General features: G+C 40.3%; 1 protein-coding gene across 10 annotated transcripts in view; it reads left to right on the top strand.

Moving 5' to 3' along the window:
* The window catches only part of Ryr3 (ryanodine receptor 3), a 598,743-nt gene that overhangs the window by 470,100 nt on the left and 108,899 nt on the right, over positions 1-19,744 (top strand). For all 10 annotated transcript variants that reach the window (XM_045155998.1, XM_045155993.1, XM_045155990.1 and 7 more), the window contains one exon: positions 6,083-6,213. In XM_045155998.1, the coding sequence (XP_045011933.1) occupies positions 6,083-6,213 (131 nt within the window). The remainder of the gene's footprint in view (positions 1-6,082; positions 6,214-19,744) is intronic.

Genomic DNA, 19,744 nt, shown 5'->3' with positions numbered 1-19,744 from the left:
TCAGGCGCCACTTTACTCTCCAGAACTGGGTCTTCCTTGATTTTTGGAAATTTTCATTTTACTAATCGTTTGTGTTAGCTTCCTGCTGTAGTAATCAAATACCTGAGATAACCAACCAACAGAGGAGAAACATTCATTTTGGCTTATACTTATGCTAATGGTTATGGTGACGATGACATCTGTTGACAGTTGGTTGGTTCTATTGCTTTTTGCCCTTGGTAAGGCAGTAGTAAACATGGCAAGGAGCACAATCCCCATCACGAGCATAGTCCCATCAACATAGAACCTCCCCTAGGCTCCAACTCTTAAAAATTCTATAAGCTCTGACTAGCTGAAGATGAATTCATGGGTCTTAGGAAATTATTACAAATACAAACAATAGCATAATTGTTGGATTTTTTTTCTTATCTATTGTTCAGGGATATCGATTCTGTGTACATTTGGCTATTTTTCCCTTAACCTTTCACATCTATTTTATAGTAACTTTTAGCTGAGTGTTCTATTCTGTTTTGCATTTGTATGATTTTTATCTAAAACATTTTTCATATCATAGATTTTGTTATTTTGTTTATTTTCTCTTTATTTCTGGGTTATTTCTTCTGTTAACCCATTCCTTTTTTTTTTTTTTTTTTTTTTTTTTTTTTTGGTGAAGGGAAGCATTTGAAGTAGAAGAGAATAAACAGGAGGAAACAGTAGGCAGCTTCAAGTCTCAGAAGCTACCATATGGCTGTCCCTCACTGAATTAGAAGTGTCTTTAGTCCTAACAATGCATCTATGGTCCTGGGGCTCTGATGTCCTTCCACAACAAAAGAAAACAGTTGGCCTGGTGAGAGGCAGGGGAAACTCTCCTCCTGTTTGATAGTCAACCTTTGCTTAGTGGCTAGTGGCTAATATGGGCTTGTCTTGCTTAGAGAACTTGGGTTAGCAGCTACAAGTTCTTCTCACTCTTCTGTTTTACTGCCCTGGTTTCTCCCAGCTAGGAGACCAGATCACAGGAATATTAGATGGCACCTCTGTTCCTTCTTGGCCCCTTCCCCAAACAGCACTATATAAGTTGCCCCCCGCCCACATCTACAAGGTTGATCATGGCCTGCACATACCTAATTTCAAGCAAAAAATGCAACTTCTAGCCCCTCCACATTTTCTATACCTACCTCTAGAGACTCACAGTCTTCCAATTCTATGAGATATTTCTAATTTGGGGGTCCTTACTTGGTGTGGTCCATACTTTGTGGTTTGAACTTTTGATACATATTATAATTTTAGCATAGATCTAAATCTTTTTCTGGTTTCATTTCTTTAGTTTTATGGAAGAAAATACAACAAACAAACAATTTCTCTATCATCTCTTACTGAATTTTTCTTGACAAAAGAACATCTGTCAGATTAGAAGAGAATCATTAAATATCTGATCCAGCTCTACCTGGCATGTATTCTGTGGGGTTTTGTTGTTGTTGTTGTTCATTTTTATTTATTTAGTTGAGAGTGACAGAGAGAGAAAAAGAGGCAGACAGAGAGAGAATGGGCACGCCATGGCCTCCAGCCACTGCAAACGAACTCCAGACACGTGCACCCCTTTGTGCTTCTGGCTAACATGGGTCCTGGGGAATCGAGCCTCGAACCGGGGTCCTCAGGCTTCACAGGCAAACGTTTAACCACTAAGCCATCTCTCCAGCCCTATTCTGTGGTTTTAAGAGTCTAGTCACCTGGGTATTGACTATGAGAAGAAGGCACTGAAACAAACTAAAGACATGTTATATGCAACTGTTCTGATTGAGGAAATATTGAGTACTACAGAAATCTGTGAGTTTTACAGGTACAAAATCCCAGAAAATGGGAAAGATTTTGTATATTTATTCATGCAGAATACATGTGTTCTTCAGCATGGCATCTTTATTTTCATTGATTGATTTTTAAGAGTTTTATAGAAGTTTGTTCAGAAAAGAGAGTTTGGAACTTGATTATATTACTCACTTAGGCTCAATTTGATCTTGAATTAAAACTGTATTTTTTTTCCCTTTATGCTTTGAAAGTGTTTTTTCCTTCTATTCTGCCTGGCTTCCTTTAACCAATTATTTCTGACTGGTCATCACACATCTAAACCACCATGGTTATTAATGCAGCCATCTAGGACACCACTTCCCTCCTCTACCCTACTATGTTTTCTACTTCTCTTTTACATGTTACTGCCTCTCTTTAATACCCTCTGAAATATACATAGTAACACTTTCAAAATTGCAAACCATATGCTTTATTATATTTTAGTATTATGCCTCTGGTTTTTATTTATCTTTGCCTGTGCCCCTGACAGTAACATTTGAGAGACCTATTTCTACTGAGATTTATAGAATTAAACTTAAGAGATTGATAAGGAAAGCATGCTACTTGAGAAGTAATAAATACTGGACTACAAACTGAACACTCTCCAACTAGTCATCACTGACCACGCACCCTTGGGTGCTAATGACCAGACAAACATTATGTTAACAGGTCTTCACTCCACTTGGCTTTGTCACGGCCAGGAGTATTAGTTGGCAGACTTCTGGGTTTGTTTTTGCAGAACTGTTTTTTTCAGCCAGACCAGGAAGGCTATTATTTCTGTCTCTTAGCTGAATGGCTAATTAGCATCACTGTTTGCTGCCTGTCGAGAAACTGTTGTGACTTGGACTTGTCAGTAATTAATATCAAAGAGGACAGGGTTATGTCCCTATCACTGTAGCCCTGGAGAACTGAGACTATCAACTATCTTCGGCTTCCAGAGGCTTGCCTCTGTAGCTGCCTAACTTTCCATAGCCTCACTTTCATGAGATCATGACTTGAATTTTGGTGAAAGACAAAGTGGTAAATGGATCAATTTGGCACTGAAAGGCAACTCAGCACAAGTTGGTTCCATGTTTGCCTCCCTATGCCAGCTGAAATTTAGACTCAGACCTGAGATGTTACTCTTTTTTTTATATCTCATTTGTCCACAGATGGGTTTTTTTTTTTTCTATTAGCGCTCTCCTAATGGCCTTGAGTTCCCCTTCACAATTTATCATTTTATCTGAAATAAAGAACTAACGTCTTCTCAGAAGTGGGCCCAATTCCTAGCAATCTACAGACTTCCTCCCTGTCTCCTCCAACTAATGTGACTCCAGAGGGACCCTGACAGCACTGATATGAGGCACAGAGGCTTGGCTTGCTCCAAGGACACTTTCCTGCCTCTGAAACAGATGGGGAATCAGGGAGTTGGGGGTAGGGTGGTTTAACAACCAAACATTCCCCTGAAGGGCAAAGCTAGGAGGTGACCATCTCACTGAGGGCCTGTCAATCCACTGTTGGTCCCAGGGGGATGATTGTGAGGTTGTCTGCTCAAATATTTCATAGCCAGATGAACTGTCTGAGTGGGTAAATAAATTGACCTGAAAGCCAAGATAAAGAATAAAACCGTAATAAAAAAAAAAAAAAGGGCTGGAGAGATAGCTTAGCGGTTAAGCGCTTGCCTGTGAAGCCTAAGGACCCCGGTTCGAGGCTCGGTTCCCCAGGTCCCACATTAGCCAGATGCACAGGGGGGCACACGCATCTGGAGTTTGTTTGCAGTGGCTGGAAGCCCTGGCGCACCCATTCTCTCTCTCCCTCTATCTGTCTTTCTCTCTGTGTCTGTCGCTCTCAAATAAATAATAAAAAAAAAAAGAATAAAACCACATCTATTAATTTTCCTGTAAGGTAGCTAAAAAAGATTTTTTTCTGCATAGTACATGTAGTATGGAGTGTGTGGTGTAATGCATGTGTAACATATGCATGTGTATGTGCAGAAGCAGACACGCCATGGGGGCTAGAAGAGAAAACTGTCTTTCCTCTGATGCTCATCCATATGTTTCCTTGAGACAGAGTCTCTTTACTGCTCCTGAAGCTTGTCATTTTCATGAGCCTCAGTGACTTTCTGGTCTCTGCTTCCCCAGATTTACAGATGTGAGATTACAGATGTGTGTGGCCATGCCCAGCTAAGACCATATAAGAGAATCAAACTTAGGTAGTCCCAGGCCCTAATTCTTATGTAGCAAGTGCTCTTATCTGTTGATCCAGTCCCCCCCCCAAAAAATATACCTTTTTAAATGAGTTTGATAATCAAGTGAAGACTGGGTCAGTTTTCCGAGGAATCCAAAGTTTTCTGCCAATTCAGTCACCTTCTCCTGATCTCCTCTTTCTAGTCACAAAGATTAGTTTTGCATCTTGAGCAGAGTGGGTCTGTGCACCCTCAGGCCAACCTACAGATTCTGAGTCTACTCCAAATAGCCTTGTCATGTCATTTTGTTCAAAGATAGTTAAGATCATATTTTTAAATTCAACCCCAATGTGTCTATTTTTCTGTTATAACAAAGCTTCATGTTGAAGCTAATCCTTATAAAGATATGGTTTTTAGAATCATATTGCTTCAGGGTTCTATCTTTGATCCAAATCTATAAGGAAGGACTTTTGACAAAGGTTAAGACCATATAGCTCACTCCTCAGTAAAATCCCCCACCCACCCCCAAAATAAATGTGTGTTATCTACTTTCAGAGAATCCATGCTTTTGATATTCTAGCTTCTTAGTACAGCTAGAATTTTTGGCCCTTGTCATTGTGAGGAATAGCTAACAGAAAGTCTTTGGTATAGAGCTTGGGGAATTGAAGGGAACCCTAAGAGTTGAAGGCCTTTCTGGTTCGCATATTTGCAACAGTAGGTTAAGCACTGATTCCGAGCTACAAGCACATGTTCTCTAGCTGGCAATTCTCTCCATGATGGTAACGTCCCAGGTGAAGCCTGACACCTTCAGCTCCCTTATATAAATAGAGTTAGTGTTCAACTTGAGGTGACCAGTCACAGAAGCTAAACTGATACACTGGAGTAGACCATTGTAAGCTGTATCTGATTCTTCATTATGGACCTCTTGTCTGCATTGCTATTCATCACTGTTGTGTTGTGCTTTAACAAAGGATCCCAACACCAGTTTATGTGGAAAAAAAATCTTCCCTATATGGGGTTTACATCACATGTGTAAGGCATAGGACAGGTGTGTGGTCTGTAACTGGGTGCCAGTGAGTTGCTCGGAGATGATATTGACAGGTTGGAGACAGGTGGTTATTGCCCATGCGTCATCAACAAGCAGCAGATATCAGCCCTCATATAGGGCCCTTGGGGCCAGCTTTCACTGTATTATCTCAATTCAAATATAAGTCAGATATTGGAAAGAGAAGCAGCCTTTCCACCCTAGCTCTGCTCTAACTAGCCAGTGAACTGATACTAATGGACTTGGTTACCCTGTAAGTAAGTGAAAGCCCTCTTAGTTGGAGAGCTTGGAGTCTGATGTAGGCATCTCTAGTAGTTTGGATTTTTGTTTGTTTGTTCATTTTACAGAAAGACTTAAAAGCCAGAGTTTATGCATGAGGATCATAGTAACACTTGTAGAAAGAAAGGAGGGTAGTTATTGGTAGATATTAGGGGGGGGTCTCCTCTAAATCTAGCTGTATAATTTTAGACATGGTATCTCCACTGCAAGACATCCTTTTTTTTTTTTTTGGTTTTTTGAGGTAGGGTCTCACTCTAGCCCAGGCTGACCTGGAATTCACTATGTAGTCTCAGGGTGGCCTCAAACTCACGCAATCCTCCTACCTCTGCCTCCCAAGTGCTGGGATTAAAGGCGTGCACCACCACGCCTGGCAAGAAATCCCTTTTTATTTTTGGTCTGTTATGTAATATTCCATGAATGGTCATGGGTTTCATCCATGACTGAAAATAAGCACAGATAAATTATAAATAAAGTTTCAAAGAAGATCTATCTCAACTTGGATGCTATCAAAACTATCTCTCAGCCAAGTTGAAAGCTGAGGTTATATGGTATATTATCAATTTAGCAAATACTGGGTCCCAAGTAGTGAGACCATGTAAACCATTAGTGTCTGGAGAAAGATGGAGGATGCATGCAACCTTGCTTGTCCCAGAGTGTCCACTGAGGTAATCTGTAGGAAAGTGGTGTGAGACACCCCAAGACGGCAGCCTGGCCAGCCAGTCTGTGGGGGAAGCATGTAAGCAGCCCTTCTAAATGGACTTCTTTGTTTCCAGGCAACGTCCTGCTCTTGGAGAATGTCTGGCTTCCCTGGCAGCTGCCATTCCAGTGGCATTCTTGGAGCCCAGCCTTAACCGATATAATCCCCTCTCGGTCTTCAACACCAAAACCCCCAGGGAAAGGTCTAGTAAGTATCTACTAACAGAGGTTACCAATCCATTCCAGGTGCTGACTGGAGATCAGCCAGGAAGGTGACAGACAGTCTTATAGCTTGATGTTGTTTACATGGTATGAGATGATCTATTTTTCTCATTACTGTGACACAGTGTTTGATATATCAGTTGTTTTCTCATTGCTGTGAACAAATGCCTGACCAAAAGCAACTTAGGGAAGCAAAGAGTCACAGTCAGAGGGTAGAGTCTATCATGTCAAGGAAAACATGGTAGGAGCAGACAGCTGACATCACATCATCAGAGAGGAAGTAGAGACAGACCAGATTATAATACCTCAAAGCCCTCCTCCAATGATACACTTCCTTCAGCACCTCCTTTTTTGTGTGTTTTTTTCAGGTAGGGATTTGCTCTAGCTCAGGCTGACCTAGAATTCACTGTGTAGTCTCAGAGTGGCCTTGAATTCACAGAGATCTTCCTACCTCTGCCTTCTGAGTGCTGCGTTTGCCACCAGGCCTGGAAAACATAGGCCTTTTTTGTTTGTTTTTTTTTGTTTGTTTGTTTTGTTCAAGGTAGGGTCTTGGTCTAGAGCCCAGGTTGACCTGGAATTTACTATGTAGACGCAGACCTCAAACTCACAGCAATTCTCCTACCTCAGCCAAAGGTTTCACAACCTAGAAGAGCACCACCAGCTGGGGATTAAGTGTTCAAACAGAAGAACCAAGCTGATGGGGCGTTTTATATTCAAAGCATCACATTCCACGCTTTATGCCCCCATGGCCATCTCTTGATGCAAAATGCACTTAGTCTGATTTTAAAAGTCTCTGTAGTCTTTACAAGTCTCAACACTCTTCAGAAGTCTCATCTGAGCTGGGTGTGGTGGCGCACGCCTTTAATTCCAGCACTCGGGAGGCAGAGGTAGGAGGATCATCATGAGTTCAAGGCCACTCTGAGACTACATAGTAAATTTCAGGTCAGCCTAAGCTAAAGTGAAACCCTATGTCAAAAAATAACAGCAACAAAACAGTCTCATCTAAGACTCAAGGCAGCTACTTTACTATGAGCCCAGTAAAATCAAGACACAATACTTCTAACATATAATGGCACAGAATAGATGCTATCCTTCCAAAAAAGAGGAATAGGGACATAACAAGGAAAGATTGGAGCAAAACAAGAACAAAATCCAGTAGGGCAAATACCAAATCCTGCAGCTCCATGTCTACTATCTGCAAGTCTTGATGAAATCCTCTGGGCTCCAAAGGACTTGGGTAGCTACATGCAGGGAATCTGACTCTGCCTCACATTGCTCGGCCTCAATAGCTCTCTGAAAACATGGTGAAATACTCCATGATCTCCTTACATCTTTCCCTCAGAGTATCTTCCTATTATTCCAGTGCAGAGCTCTTGGCTTATTTAGTAGTAGTATCTTTATAACAATTATATCCTAATTAGTTATGGTCTCTGTGCCTATAATTTTAAATTTCTTTACATTTCCTTCTGTACCAAACATTATAGTTTTTTTGTCTTTCTGCTCTGTATTTTTATTTCTTTTATTTTTTATCTGAATCAGAGAATCCAAAAGAAACCCTACCACAGATTCAGTGTTATTCTTCCTTGAAATTTCCTCTACCAAACACATTAGGATTACTTTTAAATTCAACTTTCCTCTAGTTCTTATAACATGGGCAGAAGGCAGCCACTTTCTTTTATCTACTGAGAATTTTAATACATGAACATACTATAATTTGATCATTATTCCCTCTTATTACCTTTTCCTTATCCACCCCATTTCCATCAAACCCCTCCTCTTTCCATGTAGTCCTTCTTCTGCTTTGATGTCTAATTCCTTTTTTTTCCTTCTCCATCATCTATTTCATCTATGTTGATGAGATACTCAATATTGTACAGCTCTTATGGAGGTAGCAACCGTGAGGTCATGAATGCACTAATTGCTTCATATACTAGATATACTGTCCCAAAGTACTCCTCCCTCCTGTCTGGTTCTTATCTTCTTTTTACCCACACTTCTGCAATGTTCCCTAAGACTTGGAGGGCATGATAGAAATGTCGCATGTAGCATTGAACTCTCAAGAGCCTCATGTTTCCAGCACTTTGATGAGTTTTTAGATGTCCCAGTATCCACAGACATCTTCAAGAAGGAATTTCTCTGACAAGCAGTGACAACAGCACTAATTTTCTTTCTGCCACCTCCTCTGCAATATTCTCTGGGCCCTAGCATGTGTGATAGTGGTGCCTCATCCAATGCTGAGCACTCAAGTGTCACTTCCCATCACTTTGACAAGTCTTGGTTCTCCCTAGTGGTCACTGCCCTCTATAGAAGAAAGCTTCTCTAACCAAAAGTGAGAGCAGCATTAATCAATGGGCATAGACATTAACATTTAGAAGGTAATTAATGTGCAGAACATACCCATTTAGCCAAAGAACAGTAGTGGTATCTTCATTTCTAGGGCATATGTCCTTCTAAGCCATAGGCCTTTGACTCAGTTTTTGGTACCAACCATGAATTTCTTCCTGTGGAGTGGTCCTCAGATATAATCAGAGATCATTTGGTTACCCACATAACTTATATAATACTATTGCACCAGTGGCCATTTGACCTACCTGGTTGGTTGTATAGCTTGCCAGATACACTGTTGATAAATTTTCTCCTCCAGCAGCCTACAAAGCACTTTCCAGCACTGTGACAGCTAGCCAGCAGAATCCAGCTCCATTCTAGCTTGATGCTCAGTGTCCCGTGACTTCAGCATGTTGACAATTTTTTCAGAAAATCACATGAGCTGTCTATTTCCCAGTTCCTGATAGATCCTTCAGAAACGTCATGAGCCAAGCCTTCACAGTCCACATTTTTCCCAGCTTTCTGGTCTTCCATCCTATCAGAATGGCTCATTAAGGTCTGCATACATTTTAAGGCTTGTCTAGTCCAGAGGTCCAAAGACTTTCATGTTCCTTCTACAAAGTAGTTCCAAAAGACTAAAAACTACATGGTCAGATTTATCATAGCAATGACCCCGTTTCTTGATACCAATTTTCTGTATCAGTTACTTTCTCACTGCTGTGAAAAACTACCTGACTAGAGCAACTTAGAGAAACAGTTTGTTTTGGCTTACAGTTCCAGAGGGTGTGGCTCATGATGGTGGGGAAAGCATGGCAGGAGCAGGAAGCCAGTATCACAGTCATGTCAGGATAGTCAGAATAGCAAGCAAGGCTAAGCTGTAACCCTTCAAGGCCTGCCACCAGTGACATGCTTCCTCCAGAAAGGCTCCACCTCCTAAAGGTTTCACGACATTCAGAAAAGCACTACCTGCTATGGAATAAGTATTCAATACATGAACTTAGAGGGAACATTTCATATACAAGCCACCATACAAGATAAAGGCAATATAAAGAAGAAAGAGTTTGTGTTGGCTCGTAGTTTGAGGGCATATCTATTGTAGCAGGGAAGCATAATGGTGAGAGCATGAATCAGTTTGTCACATTACAACCTCAGTCAGGAAGCAGGAAGAGATGAATGCTAGGGCTCCATTTATTTTCCTCTCTTCATTCAGTCTGGGATCCCAGGTTATGGAATGGTGCTTCTCACAGTTGCAGTGGGTCTTTACTCCTTAGTTAAATCTCTCTGGAAATGCCCTCAGCAAATTCCCAGAGGTGTGTCTGCTAGGTGAATCTAAATCCTATCAAACTGACAAAACTAACCATCACGATATGAAAGTAGGACAGCAGGGCGGAAATAGAGACCAGATTGTGCATACCCCCATCTTGCTGGTGAGTATGTACAAGACTTTTTTATCATTAGACTTGTGATTCCCCCTCTGTAAAATGAAGAGACAGTGTACTTAGCGTCTAAATCCCTTCCACCTTAGAAACTAGGAGTCTTTTGTCTGCACTAGGTCTCAGTTTTCCATCTGCACCTGGACACTTGATTACTTTGATATAGTATTTTTCCATAGTGGCATCACAATAAGCATACTACTGACCTAAGGGGAGGCTGAGCTTCAAATGGTACTGACCATGTATTCTCTATTCTCATGGAAAACAAGACCTAGGAAAGCACCAGAAAGATTGTAGCCATACAAGAAAGAGAATTTCTTTTTATAACTTTTTATTGGCAGTTTTCACACATGTGCATTATATATTTTGATCATAATTTCTACCCCAATCTCTTCTTTTGCCCCCTCTCCCCTCTGCCTTCCACTGAACAGAGAATTTCTTTTATAAAAATATTTTTATGGGCTGGAGAGATGGCTTAGCAGTTAAGCACTTGTCTGTGAAGCCTAAGGACCCTGGTTTAAGGCTTGATTCCCCAGGACCCACATTAGCCAGATGCACAAGGGGGCACATGCATCTGAAATTCATTTGCAGTGACTAGAGGCCCTGGTGTGCCCATTCTCTCTCTGTCTCTCTCTCTCTCTCTCTATCTCTATCTCTATCTCTCTCTCCCTCTTTTCCTCCCTCCCCCCCCCCCTTTCTCTGTCTGTCTGTCGCTGTGACATCCTAGGGGAGAAGCATTCTAAGGGATAAAGGGCTGTGGCCTTGCTTTGTCAGTACTGTCCTTTTATCTAAGAATGTGGAGTGCTTACCCATAATAGCATTAGTCCCTCTTGTTTTTTGTTACTTCACAGACTAGGAGCACATTGCCTCCAGAAATGATCGCCAGGACAATTTAGATAAGGCCACTAATAAAATTCTTTACTGATCTAATGCAGTGGAGAGCAATGTTCTCAGAGTGAGTCCAGAAAAATCATTGCCAATATGAGATACTTCCCAGAGTCCCCTTTGAAATCCACAAACTACCCTTTCTGTACCTTTCTCAGACTCTTCTCACCTGTACTCCAGCCCCACAGTTGAAAGAAAAATGTACTAACCTTGTTCTTCTCTGTCTGCTAATGAGTCCAGATGAGTCACAGCTCACTGCTAAAGTGAAAACTGAACAAGGCAATCTTTCAAGAGGTTGAGAAATAGCTATAACATCTACAGGCATACACCAGCCTGAGTGTTGCTCCCCAACTCCAAAGGGGCACATGGCCTGGTCATGATGGTTGTGGATATATGTACATTGATTCTGCTCCCACTGTGACTTGAGAAACAGTGTATCTCCATCACTTTGCACCACTGCATGGGCTATGCCTTGGGGAAAAGGAGAAAACTCATCACTTAATAGGTGTAAGGGCAAAATGGGGTGTGACAGAGATGGGAAAACCTACCCTGGATGAAGGAAGAATAAGAGTGATTCTCTTCCATTGCTCTCCTTTCTGAGGGCTATTTTGTGGGGGTGGAAGATTTCTTATTCCATATTCCTTTGCATTGATTTAACAATATATAATCATACACAAAAAAACACATACCAATTATTGCATATGCTAAAAGAAAAGGGGGCTCTGAGAAGATGGCTTCGTGGTTAAAAGGAACTTGCTTGCAAAGAAAAGAGATGAGATTATAATTAGAGATGTCACAGTCCTTTCTTCTTCAGTAAAACTCTATGAGAATTGATGCCTACATCACCTGGGTCCATAGTTTATCAATAATTTGATTAGTAGAGAATGAACTCTGACCATGAGTATGGTTCTTTAAGAAACTATGTGTGAGCTGCGCATGGTGGCACACACTTTTAATCCCAGCACTTGGGAGGCAGAGGTAGGAGGATCACCATGAGTTTGAGGCTACCCTGAGACTACATAGTGAATTCCAGGTCAGCCTGAGCTAGAGTGAGACCCTACTTCTAAAAACTAAAAAAAAAAAAAAAAAAAAGATGGATAGTTTAGTAGGCTAAAAAAGGGTGACTCCTTTTATTACATAGTGGGTGGCCTGGGAGAAAGGAAGTAAAGGTATGCATACGATTATGAATGATATCATATTTTATAAATGTTTGAATTGGCCAAGCCTTCCCCATCAATTGACCATTTCTGTTAATTGACACATGGTATTTTGCAAACAGAGTTAATCATATGAGCATCTCCAGTGTCCTATAATTGCCTGGGGCATCTTGTTACTTATGCAAAAGGTAAGGCCTAGAAAACTTTAATGCTATTTTTTGACTGTTTTCAAAGTGACATAAATCCTTGGTTATGTGTGCAAGTGCTCTACTAATCAAAGTATTGAATTGACAAGTCACCAGCCATTTTATTTACCTTCCTACCCCCTACTGGAATAATCAGCCCCAGGAAAAAGGGGTCTGATTCCAGTGTCAGCCAGTAGCCTGTATTTCAAAGAGTTAATGCTCCTTGAGTGAGGAGCTACTGGGAGAAGACAGTAGGACTCCAGAATCAAACTCAGAGGTCCAACTCTAGCATGTATCACAGTCACTGGAATATGTGTTCAAGATCACTAAACCCTGCCACCCAAGTTTTAATTCAAGAAAGCTATAATAAGGCCGGAGAATTTTCATTTTTCCAGTTTCCAGTTGTCACTGCCAGTAAGAAGACCCTACTCTGAGAACTATTGATCTAGAATACAGAGGGACAATGTGTCATAACAACGGCCCTCAGTAGTCTTGTGTCTGCTGCTAGCAGGAAGAAGTTGAGCTATTTATACCTTTTCTTTTTTTTTTTTTTTTTTTTTTGGTTTTTCGAGGTAGGGTCTCACTCTGGTCCAGGCTGACCTGGAATTAACTCTGTAGTCTCAGGGTGGCCTTGAACTCACGGAAATCCTTCTACCTCTGCCTCCCGAGTGCTGGGATTAAAGGCGTGCGCCACCACGCCCGCCTTATTTATACCTTTTAATGGTCATCATCATCATGACTCTAGTGTACCATCCTCAAAAGCACTGTCTTCTATTTAGACAAGGAAAAGAAATGTCTATGGTGATAAATTGTCTATGCGACATTTAAACATATAGTGCACCTGAGCTTTCACATCTATAGTCTCACAGAACATGGTTTTAAACCTCAGCTACATCTGTGATGGTTAGCTTGTTCTGTATGTAGAGCCTCAAGGTAGAAAGTTTGACGTCTCTAACTTTGCTTATTTATTCTGAAGCTGTGAAATTATCTTGTTTGTGGAGGTCTCCCGAGATTTCTATTTTGTTACCCATGTTATTCTGCAAGATAGGGCTTATTCTCTGCCAGCGACTATCATTGACTGTAGACCATATGTGATCTGCATCACTTCCTCTGTAAATCACAGGAGTTAAAGATCCTTTGTTTCATGATCTACTTCTCCTTTGGAATTGTTCAGATTAAATAAAACAAAGAGAAAAAAACACATAGGTTCACTCCAAAGTTCCATGAAGGAGAGGTCTTTAGCCCTTTGCACATGGCATAGTGATAGCAATAAAAAGTCATCACTTAGGGAAATTGATGGGACTCAGCAGGTCTACAACACAGTCCCTTCCCCAGGTCCACATTGCAGATGCATACCCCCATCCCAGTAGAAGTAATGTCTCTACTGTAGAGTCATTCTCGTCATGATAGCAGGATAATTCTGAATTCTGATGCCAGCAGTATGCTCATGGGACAAATCAAAGCAGTGCAGTTCAGTTGTTCCTAAAGGCAAGGAATGGTGTGGCCCTTCCTGGTTTGTTTGTTTGTTTATTTTTTTATTTCTTGGGTCTGTATGAATTTACAAAGTAATTGGTTTGATTATGAAATTTTCATATTTGTATATAATGTACTTTCATCATATTCTCCTCTGTACTACCCTTTCTTCTTTCCCTTCCCTGTAATCACTTTCCTCCTCCCAAATTACACACCTTCTATTTTCATGTCTTAAAAAAAAAAAAATCTAGTACTAGAGAGATGGCTCAGTGGATTTGTGAACTTGATGTACAAGTGTGAACACTTAAAGGGGCCTGATTTTCCCTGAGTTTGACTGGTCAGCACATGCATGAACAGCTGGGGGTAACCAGAATGCTTGTAATCCTCTACTACTGACTCTGCAACTCACACACAAATCTGAAAATTTTGAAGCTAGGATCTGCATGTGACAGAGATCATGCAGAGTTTGACTTCCTTAGCCTGGGTTACCTCACTTAGTACAATCTTTTCCAGATCCATCCACTTTACTACAACTTTAATTTTTCTTTGGAGCTGAATAAAAGTCCATTGTGTGTCTTTATTATTCATTCATCAATTAATGACATCTAGGCTGGTTCCATTTCTTAGTGCTTGTGAATAGAGTAGCAATACACACAGATGAGGAAGTACCTCTGCAGTACATTGTAGAGTCCTTAGGTATGTGCTCAGGAGTGATATATCTGGGTCATATGGTAAGTCTTTTTTAAGCTGTCTCAGAAACCTCTACACTGATTTCTGTTCTGGCTGTACCAGTTTACATTCCCACCAACAATGGATAAGGGCTCTGCTTTCCCTATACCTTCACCAGCATTTTATTGGCATTTGACTCTAATGACAGCCATTCTGACTAGGGTGAGATGGAATCATAATTTGCATTTCTCTAGTAGCTAAGAATGTTGAACATTTTTTAAAATATGTATTGACCCTTTGTATGTTTTCTTTTGAGAACTGTATTCGGCTCTATAGTCAATTTTTTAAAATATTTATTTACTTTTATTTATTTATGAGAGAGAGGCAGAGAAAGAGATAGAGACGAGAAAGAGAGAGAATGGGTGCACCAGGGCTTCCTGCTGCTGCAAATGAACTCCAGACATATGCTCCACCTTGTGCATCTGGCTTACTTGGGTCCTGGTCTATCTCCTGGCCTCTTCTTCAATCTGTCTCTCTCTCATGTGTGTGTATGTGTGTATGCAGAGTATGTGGTATGTGTGGTATATGCATGTATGTATGTGCTGATAGAGTACCCCATGCTTTCACTTGTGGCTCCCCATGGTCTTGCCTGTGGCAGTCAGAAAAAAAACAACCTCATATATCTTCCTCTATCACTTAGCTACACATACTGTCTGTGCAACAGAGTTCTTACTGATTCCAAAGCTTGCAGTTCATGAGCCCCTGTAATTCACTGGTCAGGCTTATAGGTGTATGTGCCACTCCCAGCTGTTCTAATAGATGATGTATTTTAGAGAAAGTTCTATGTGCTGCTATAGAAATGTTTATTCTGCAGCATTTGGATGGGATGTTCTGTAGGTGTCTATTAGGTTCAATTGTGCTATGAGGTCATTTAATCCATGTACCTCTCTGTTTATTTTTTGCTGGGATGACCTGTCAATTAGTGAAAATATGGCATTGAATTTTACAATACTGTTGTGCTGGGGTTAATCTGTGTGTTTATATCCAGTAGTATTTCTGTACTGAAATTAGATACCTACATTGGGTGTATATATGTCCAGAATTATAGTGTTTTCTTGGTTTGTTCCCTTAATGAGTATAATATGACCTTTTCTTAATTTATTCTAACTAATATTGGTTTGAAGGTTGTCTAAATATCAGAATATTTTTATATCACAATAGCCGCAATTGTTTCCCCATTTCCTTGAAACATCATCTTCCATCCTTTTACTCCAAGATAATGTCTTTTATGCAGAGGAACACTTCTTGAAGGCAACAAAGAACCCTGTCTTTTAGTGCATTCTGCTAGTATGTGTCTTTTGACTGGGGAATTGACGCAACTAATTTTCAGAGTTATTATTGAACAGTGTATATTAATTTCTACTGCTTTGTTGATTTTGTAGTGCTTGAGAGTTTTCTATTCCTCTCTGATTAGCTATTATTCAAGTATAGTTTATCCTTTCCTGTGGCCTCATGTATGTACTTTTCCTCCTCTTTAATCTGAATTCTGCAAATGTTTTCTATAAAGCTGGCTTAGTGGTCAAAATTATTTTTAATTTATTTTATTTGTTTATTTGAGGGGGGGCAAAGAGAAATAATGGTGGCAAGACCTTTAGCCACTACAAAAAAAAAAATCCTCCAGGTACATGCACCCCCTTGTGCATATGGCTTACATGGGTCCTGGAGAATTAAACCTGGGTCCTTTGGATTTGCAGGCAAGTGCCTTAACTGCTAAGCCATCTCTCCAGACCATGATTTCTTTTAACATATTTCTAATATAGAAAGTTCCTCTTTCTTCTTTAATTATGACAGCTCATTTTGCTGGATATAGCAGTGTGAGTTGGCAACTGTTTTTCAGAACTTGGGATACATCAATCCAGGTTCTCTTGGCTTTTGAAGTTTCTGTTTAGGAATCTGTTGTTACTCTGATGGCCTACCTTTATTAGTAACTTTGTGCTTCTCTCTTGTACCTTCAATATACTTTCTGTGGTCTACATATTTGGTAATTTAATTATACTATGATAAGGGTAACTTATTTTCTCTGCTTGTCTATTTGATGTTCTTAATGTCTCCCATATCTACATTTATATCTCTTTCTCTCATTTTGAGGAAATTTCTTTTGTTTGTTTTTATTTTTTTCCAGGTAGGGTCTCACTCTGTCCCAGGCTAACCTGGAATTCACTATGTAGTCTCAGGATGGCCTTGAACTCATAGCAGTCCTCCTACCTTGGCCTCCCAAGTGCTGGGATTAAAGGCATGCACCATCATGCCCAGCCAGAAATTTTCTTTTATAATGTTGTTAAAAGTAATTACTTTGTGTTAGACTGAAATTCTCTGGCTATCCCCAGGATTCATAGATTTGACCTCTTTGTAGTATCATGAATTTCTTGAAAGTTGCATTCATATTTTGTTACTAAGTTGTCTTTATCCTTGTTCTAATTCCTCCACCTTGTCTTCAAGTTCAGATATTCTATCCTTTATTTGATCCATCTTACTGGTGAGATGTTTTAGAGTTTTTTCTATTTGATGTATTGAGTGTTTCATTTCTAGTATTTCAGATTTATTTTTCTTTAGTATTTCTATCTCCTTACTCATGTCTTGTATCAACCTCATATTTTGTTCAGATTATCTGTGTCCTCTTGCAATTTCTTTATGACCTTATTATCTTCTTTGATTCCTTTGATTTCATCTTTGATTTCTTTGAATATACTTATAATCATTCTTTTGAATTCTGTGTGACCTTTGATCTAATTTGCTCTCACTGGTGACTATTACTATGGGATTCATAATTCTTGGAGGAGTTACATTGTCTTGATTTTTTGTGTGCTTCTTATATCACCACATTAGAATTTTGGCATCTCTGGTTATATTGTCACTTGGATTTTCTGTTTGTTTTATCAGCTATATTCTTAGGTGTGTAGTTCGGGTGTTATATCCTCAGTTTAGAAGTCAAGAAGCCTGTTGTGGCCTCTACATGATTCCCAGAGTAGAATACTCATAGCAAGAAAGACCAAATCTGGTGGGTATGCAAAAATCATAGTAACAAATTAACAATAGTTTCATTCCTTGGTGGATAAACAAGCAAGACTGGCTATGGTCTATACTAGGATTTTAGTTACTTAGAGGTGGGAGACTTGTAAGGTAAGTTAGGATGGGGACTACTCTTAGTTGAAAAAGATGGAGGTGGCAAAAGTAACTGAGATGAAAACTTATGTGCTGTTAAATTGCATAGATTTTAGAGGTTGTTTGGGCTATGGAGGGTTGCAGAATATAAAAAGAAGGAAATCAGGAGGAATGAATGTGTATAAGAGGTTTGAAAGAGAGGTACAGTGTAGGAGTTGTGCATGGGAAGAGTGTTGGAGATCACAATAGTAGACTAGGTGAAGAAAAATATTAAACAAACATAAAATCTAACTGAGCAATACACAAACACAAAAACCATCATGGATTATATGCAAGAATGATATTTTTTTTATCTTTTCTTTTTTTTATTTTATTTATTTATTTATTTATTTGAGAGCGACAGACACAGAGAGAAAGACAGAGAGAGGGAGAGAGAGAGAATGGACGCGCCAGGGCTTCCAGCCTCTGCAAACGAACTCCAGATGCGTGCGCCCCCTTGTGCATCTGGCTAACGTGGGACCTGGGGAACCGAGCCTTGAACCGGGGTCCTTAGGCTTCACAGGCAAGCGCTTAACCGCTAAGCCATCTCTCCAGCCCAAGAATGATATTTTTAAAAGAACACTAAAAGATAAAAATTCTTTCCTTTCCTGCAATAGTTCCTTTAGCAACCTACAGGTGCCATTGGCGTATTCAATTTAAACCTATAGAATCAGTAGAGATCAGTCCTTTACTTTTGGATTAAGTTTCTATCGCACCTACACCAAGTTGTTAAGATGGTTTCCTCCTGGTACACTTCCAGCTTGCCTAGGTGGGCCCAGCTGAGCTCCAAGCTGTATGCATGAGGGATGACAGGGAACATTTGGCTTTCTAAAATCTCAGGGCTGCCATCTGAGGGAATGGAAGTTGTGGAATGTGGCCTGGTTATGGTCTCATGGAGGTCAGCTAGTCATGTCCTCAATTTCAGGCCCTTATGATTTTGAAAGTCTGGGGTGTATAAGGAGAAGCACTTCTCTGCAGTTTCCTAGGCTCCTTCTGCTGCAGGCAGGGCAGGTCTGTTGTCAGTGAAGAAAAACACTTCCAGTGGCCATCCTGAGCTGATCTACACTGATTAGAAGTGGCTCCTCCTGCTTCTCTGTTGGGCTTTGTTGCAGGCAGGTTTGCATTGCTGGCAGAAATCACCCAACCAACAGCAGCTTATGGGGAAAAGGGGATTTCAGTTTGGCTTACAGACTTGAAGGGAAGCTCTATGATGTCAGGGAAAATGATGGCATGAGCAGATGTTGGACATCACCCCCTGACCAACATCAGGTGGACAAGAGGAACAAGAGAGTGTGCCAAACACTGGCAAGGGGAAACTGGCTATAATACCCATAAGCCTGCCCACAACAATGCACTGCTTCCAGGAGGTGTTAAGTCCCAGATTTCCATTAGCTGGGAACCTAGCATTCAGAACACCTAAGTATATGGGGGACACCTGAATCAAACCACCACAGGCTCTTACCTGGCTTATTAAGTTTATTTACAGATCTTGTCTTTTACCTACAATGACCATATTGTGTATTATCTTGCCTCTTGTTTATTGGTGAGGCTCCTGTTCCACCATCTTCCTAGAAGTCCATGTGATTTTTTTTTCTTCTGAGTAGGAAGGATATTCTGCCACATAGCAGGGTCCCAGTGCCTCTGACCTAAATGTGGCCACCTCTCCCTCATTCTGTGATAGCTCTCTGAACATTTTTTCATGCATTTATTGATCACTTGTACCTCTTCTTTGAGAACTATCTGTTCAGTTTATTTCTCTATTGATTTGAGCTATTTTTTTCTCTTGGTATTTAAGTTTTTTGAGTTCTTCATAGATTCCACCTGGTAATTCTTTGTGAGATATATAGTTGCCAAATATTTTCTCCCATTCTTAAAGCTGTCTCTTCATTCTGTTGATTGTTGCCTTTGCTATACAGAAGCCTTTTAATTTCACACAATCCAATTTGTCAATTCTTGCTATTGTCTCCTGGACTATTAGAGTCCTATTCATCAAATTGTTTTCTATGCCTATATCTTGAAGAGTTTCCTCTATATTTCTTAAATTATAGTTGTGTGTGTGGTGTATGTATGTGTGAGTTGTTTGGCACATGTGTGAAGATCAAAGATGTGGTGATTTAAATGTGAAATGTCCCCCATAGCCTTATTATTTGTGATTAAACCTCATACTTGATGCCCAGCCAGTGCCCAGA

Source organism: Jaculus jaculus, chromosome 8 (genome assembly GCF_020740685.1).
Source record: "Jaculus jaculus isolate mJacJac1 chromosome 8, mJacJac1.mat.Y.cur, whole genome shotgun sequence".
Lineage (NCBI taxonomy): Eukaryota > Metazoa > Chordata > Mammalia > Rodentia > Dipodidae > Jaculus > Jaculus jaculus.
This window is presented reverse-complemented; position numbering and strand designations above follow the sequence as displayed.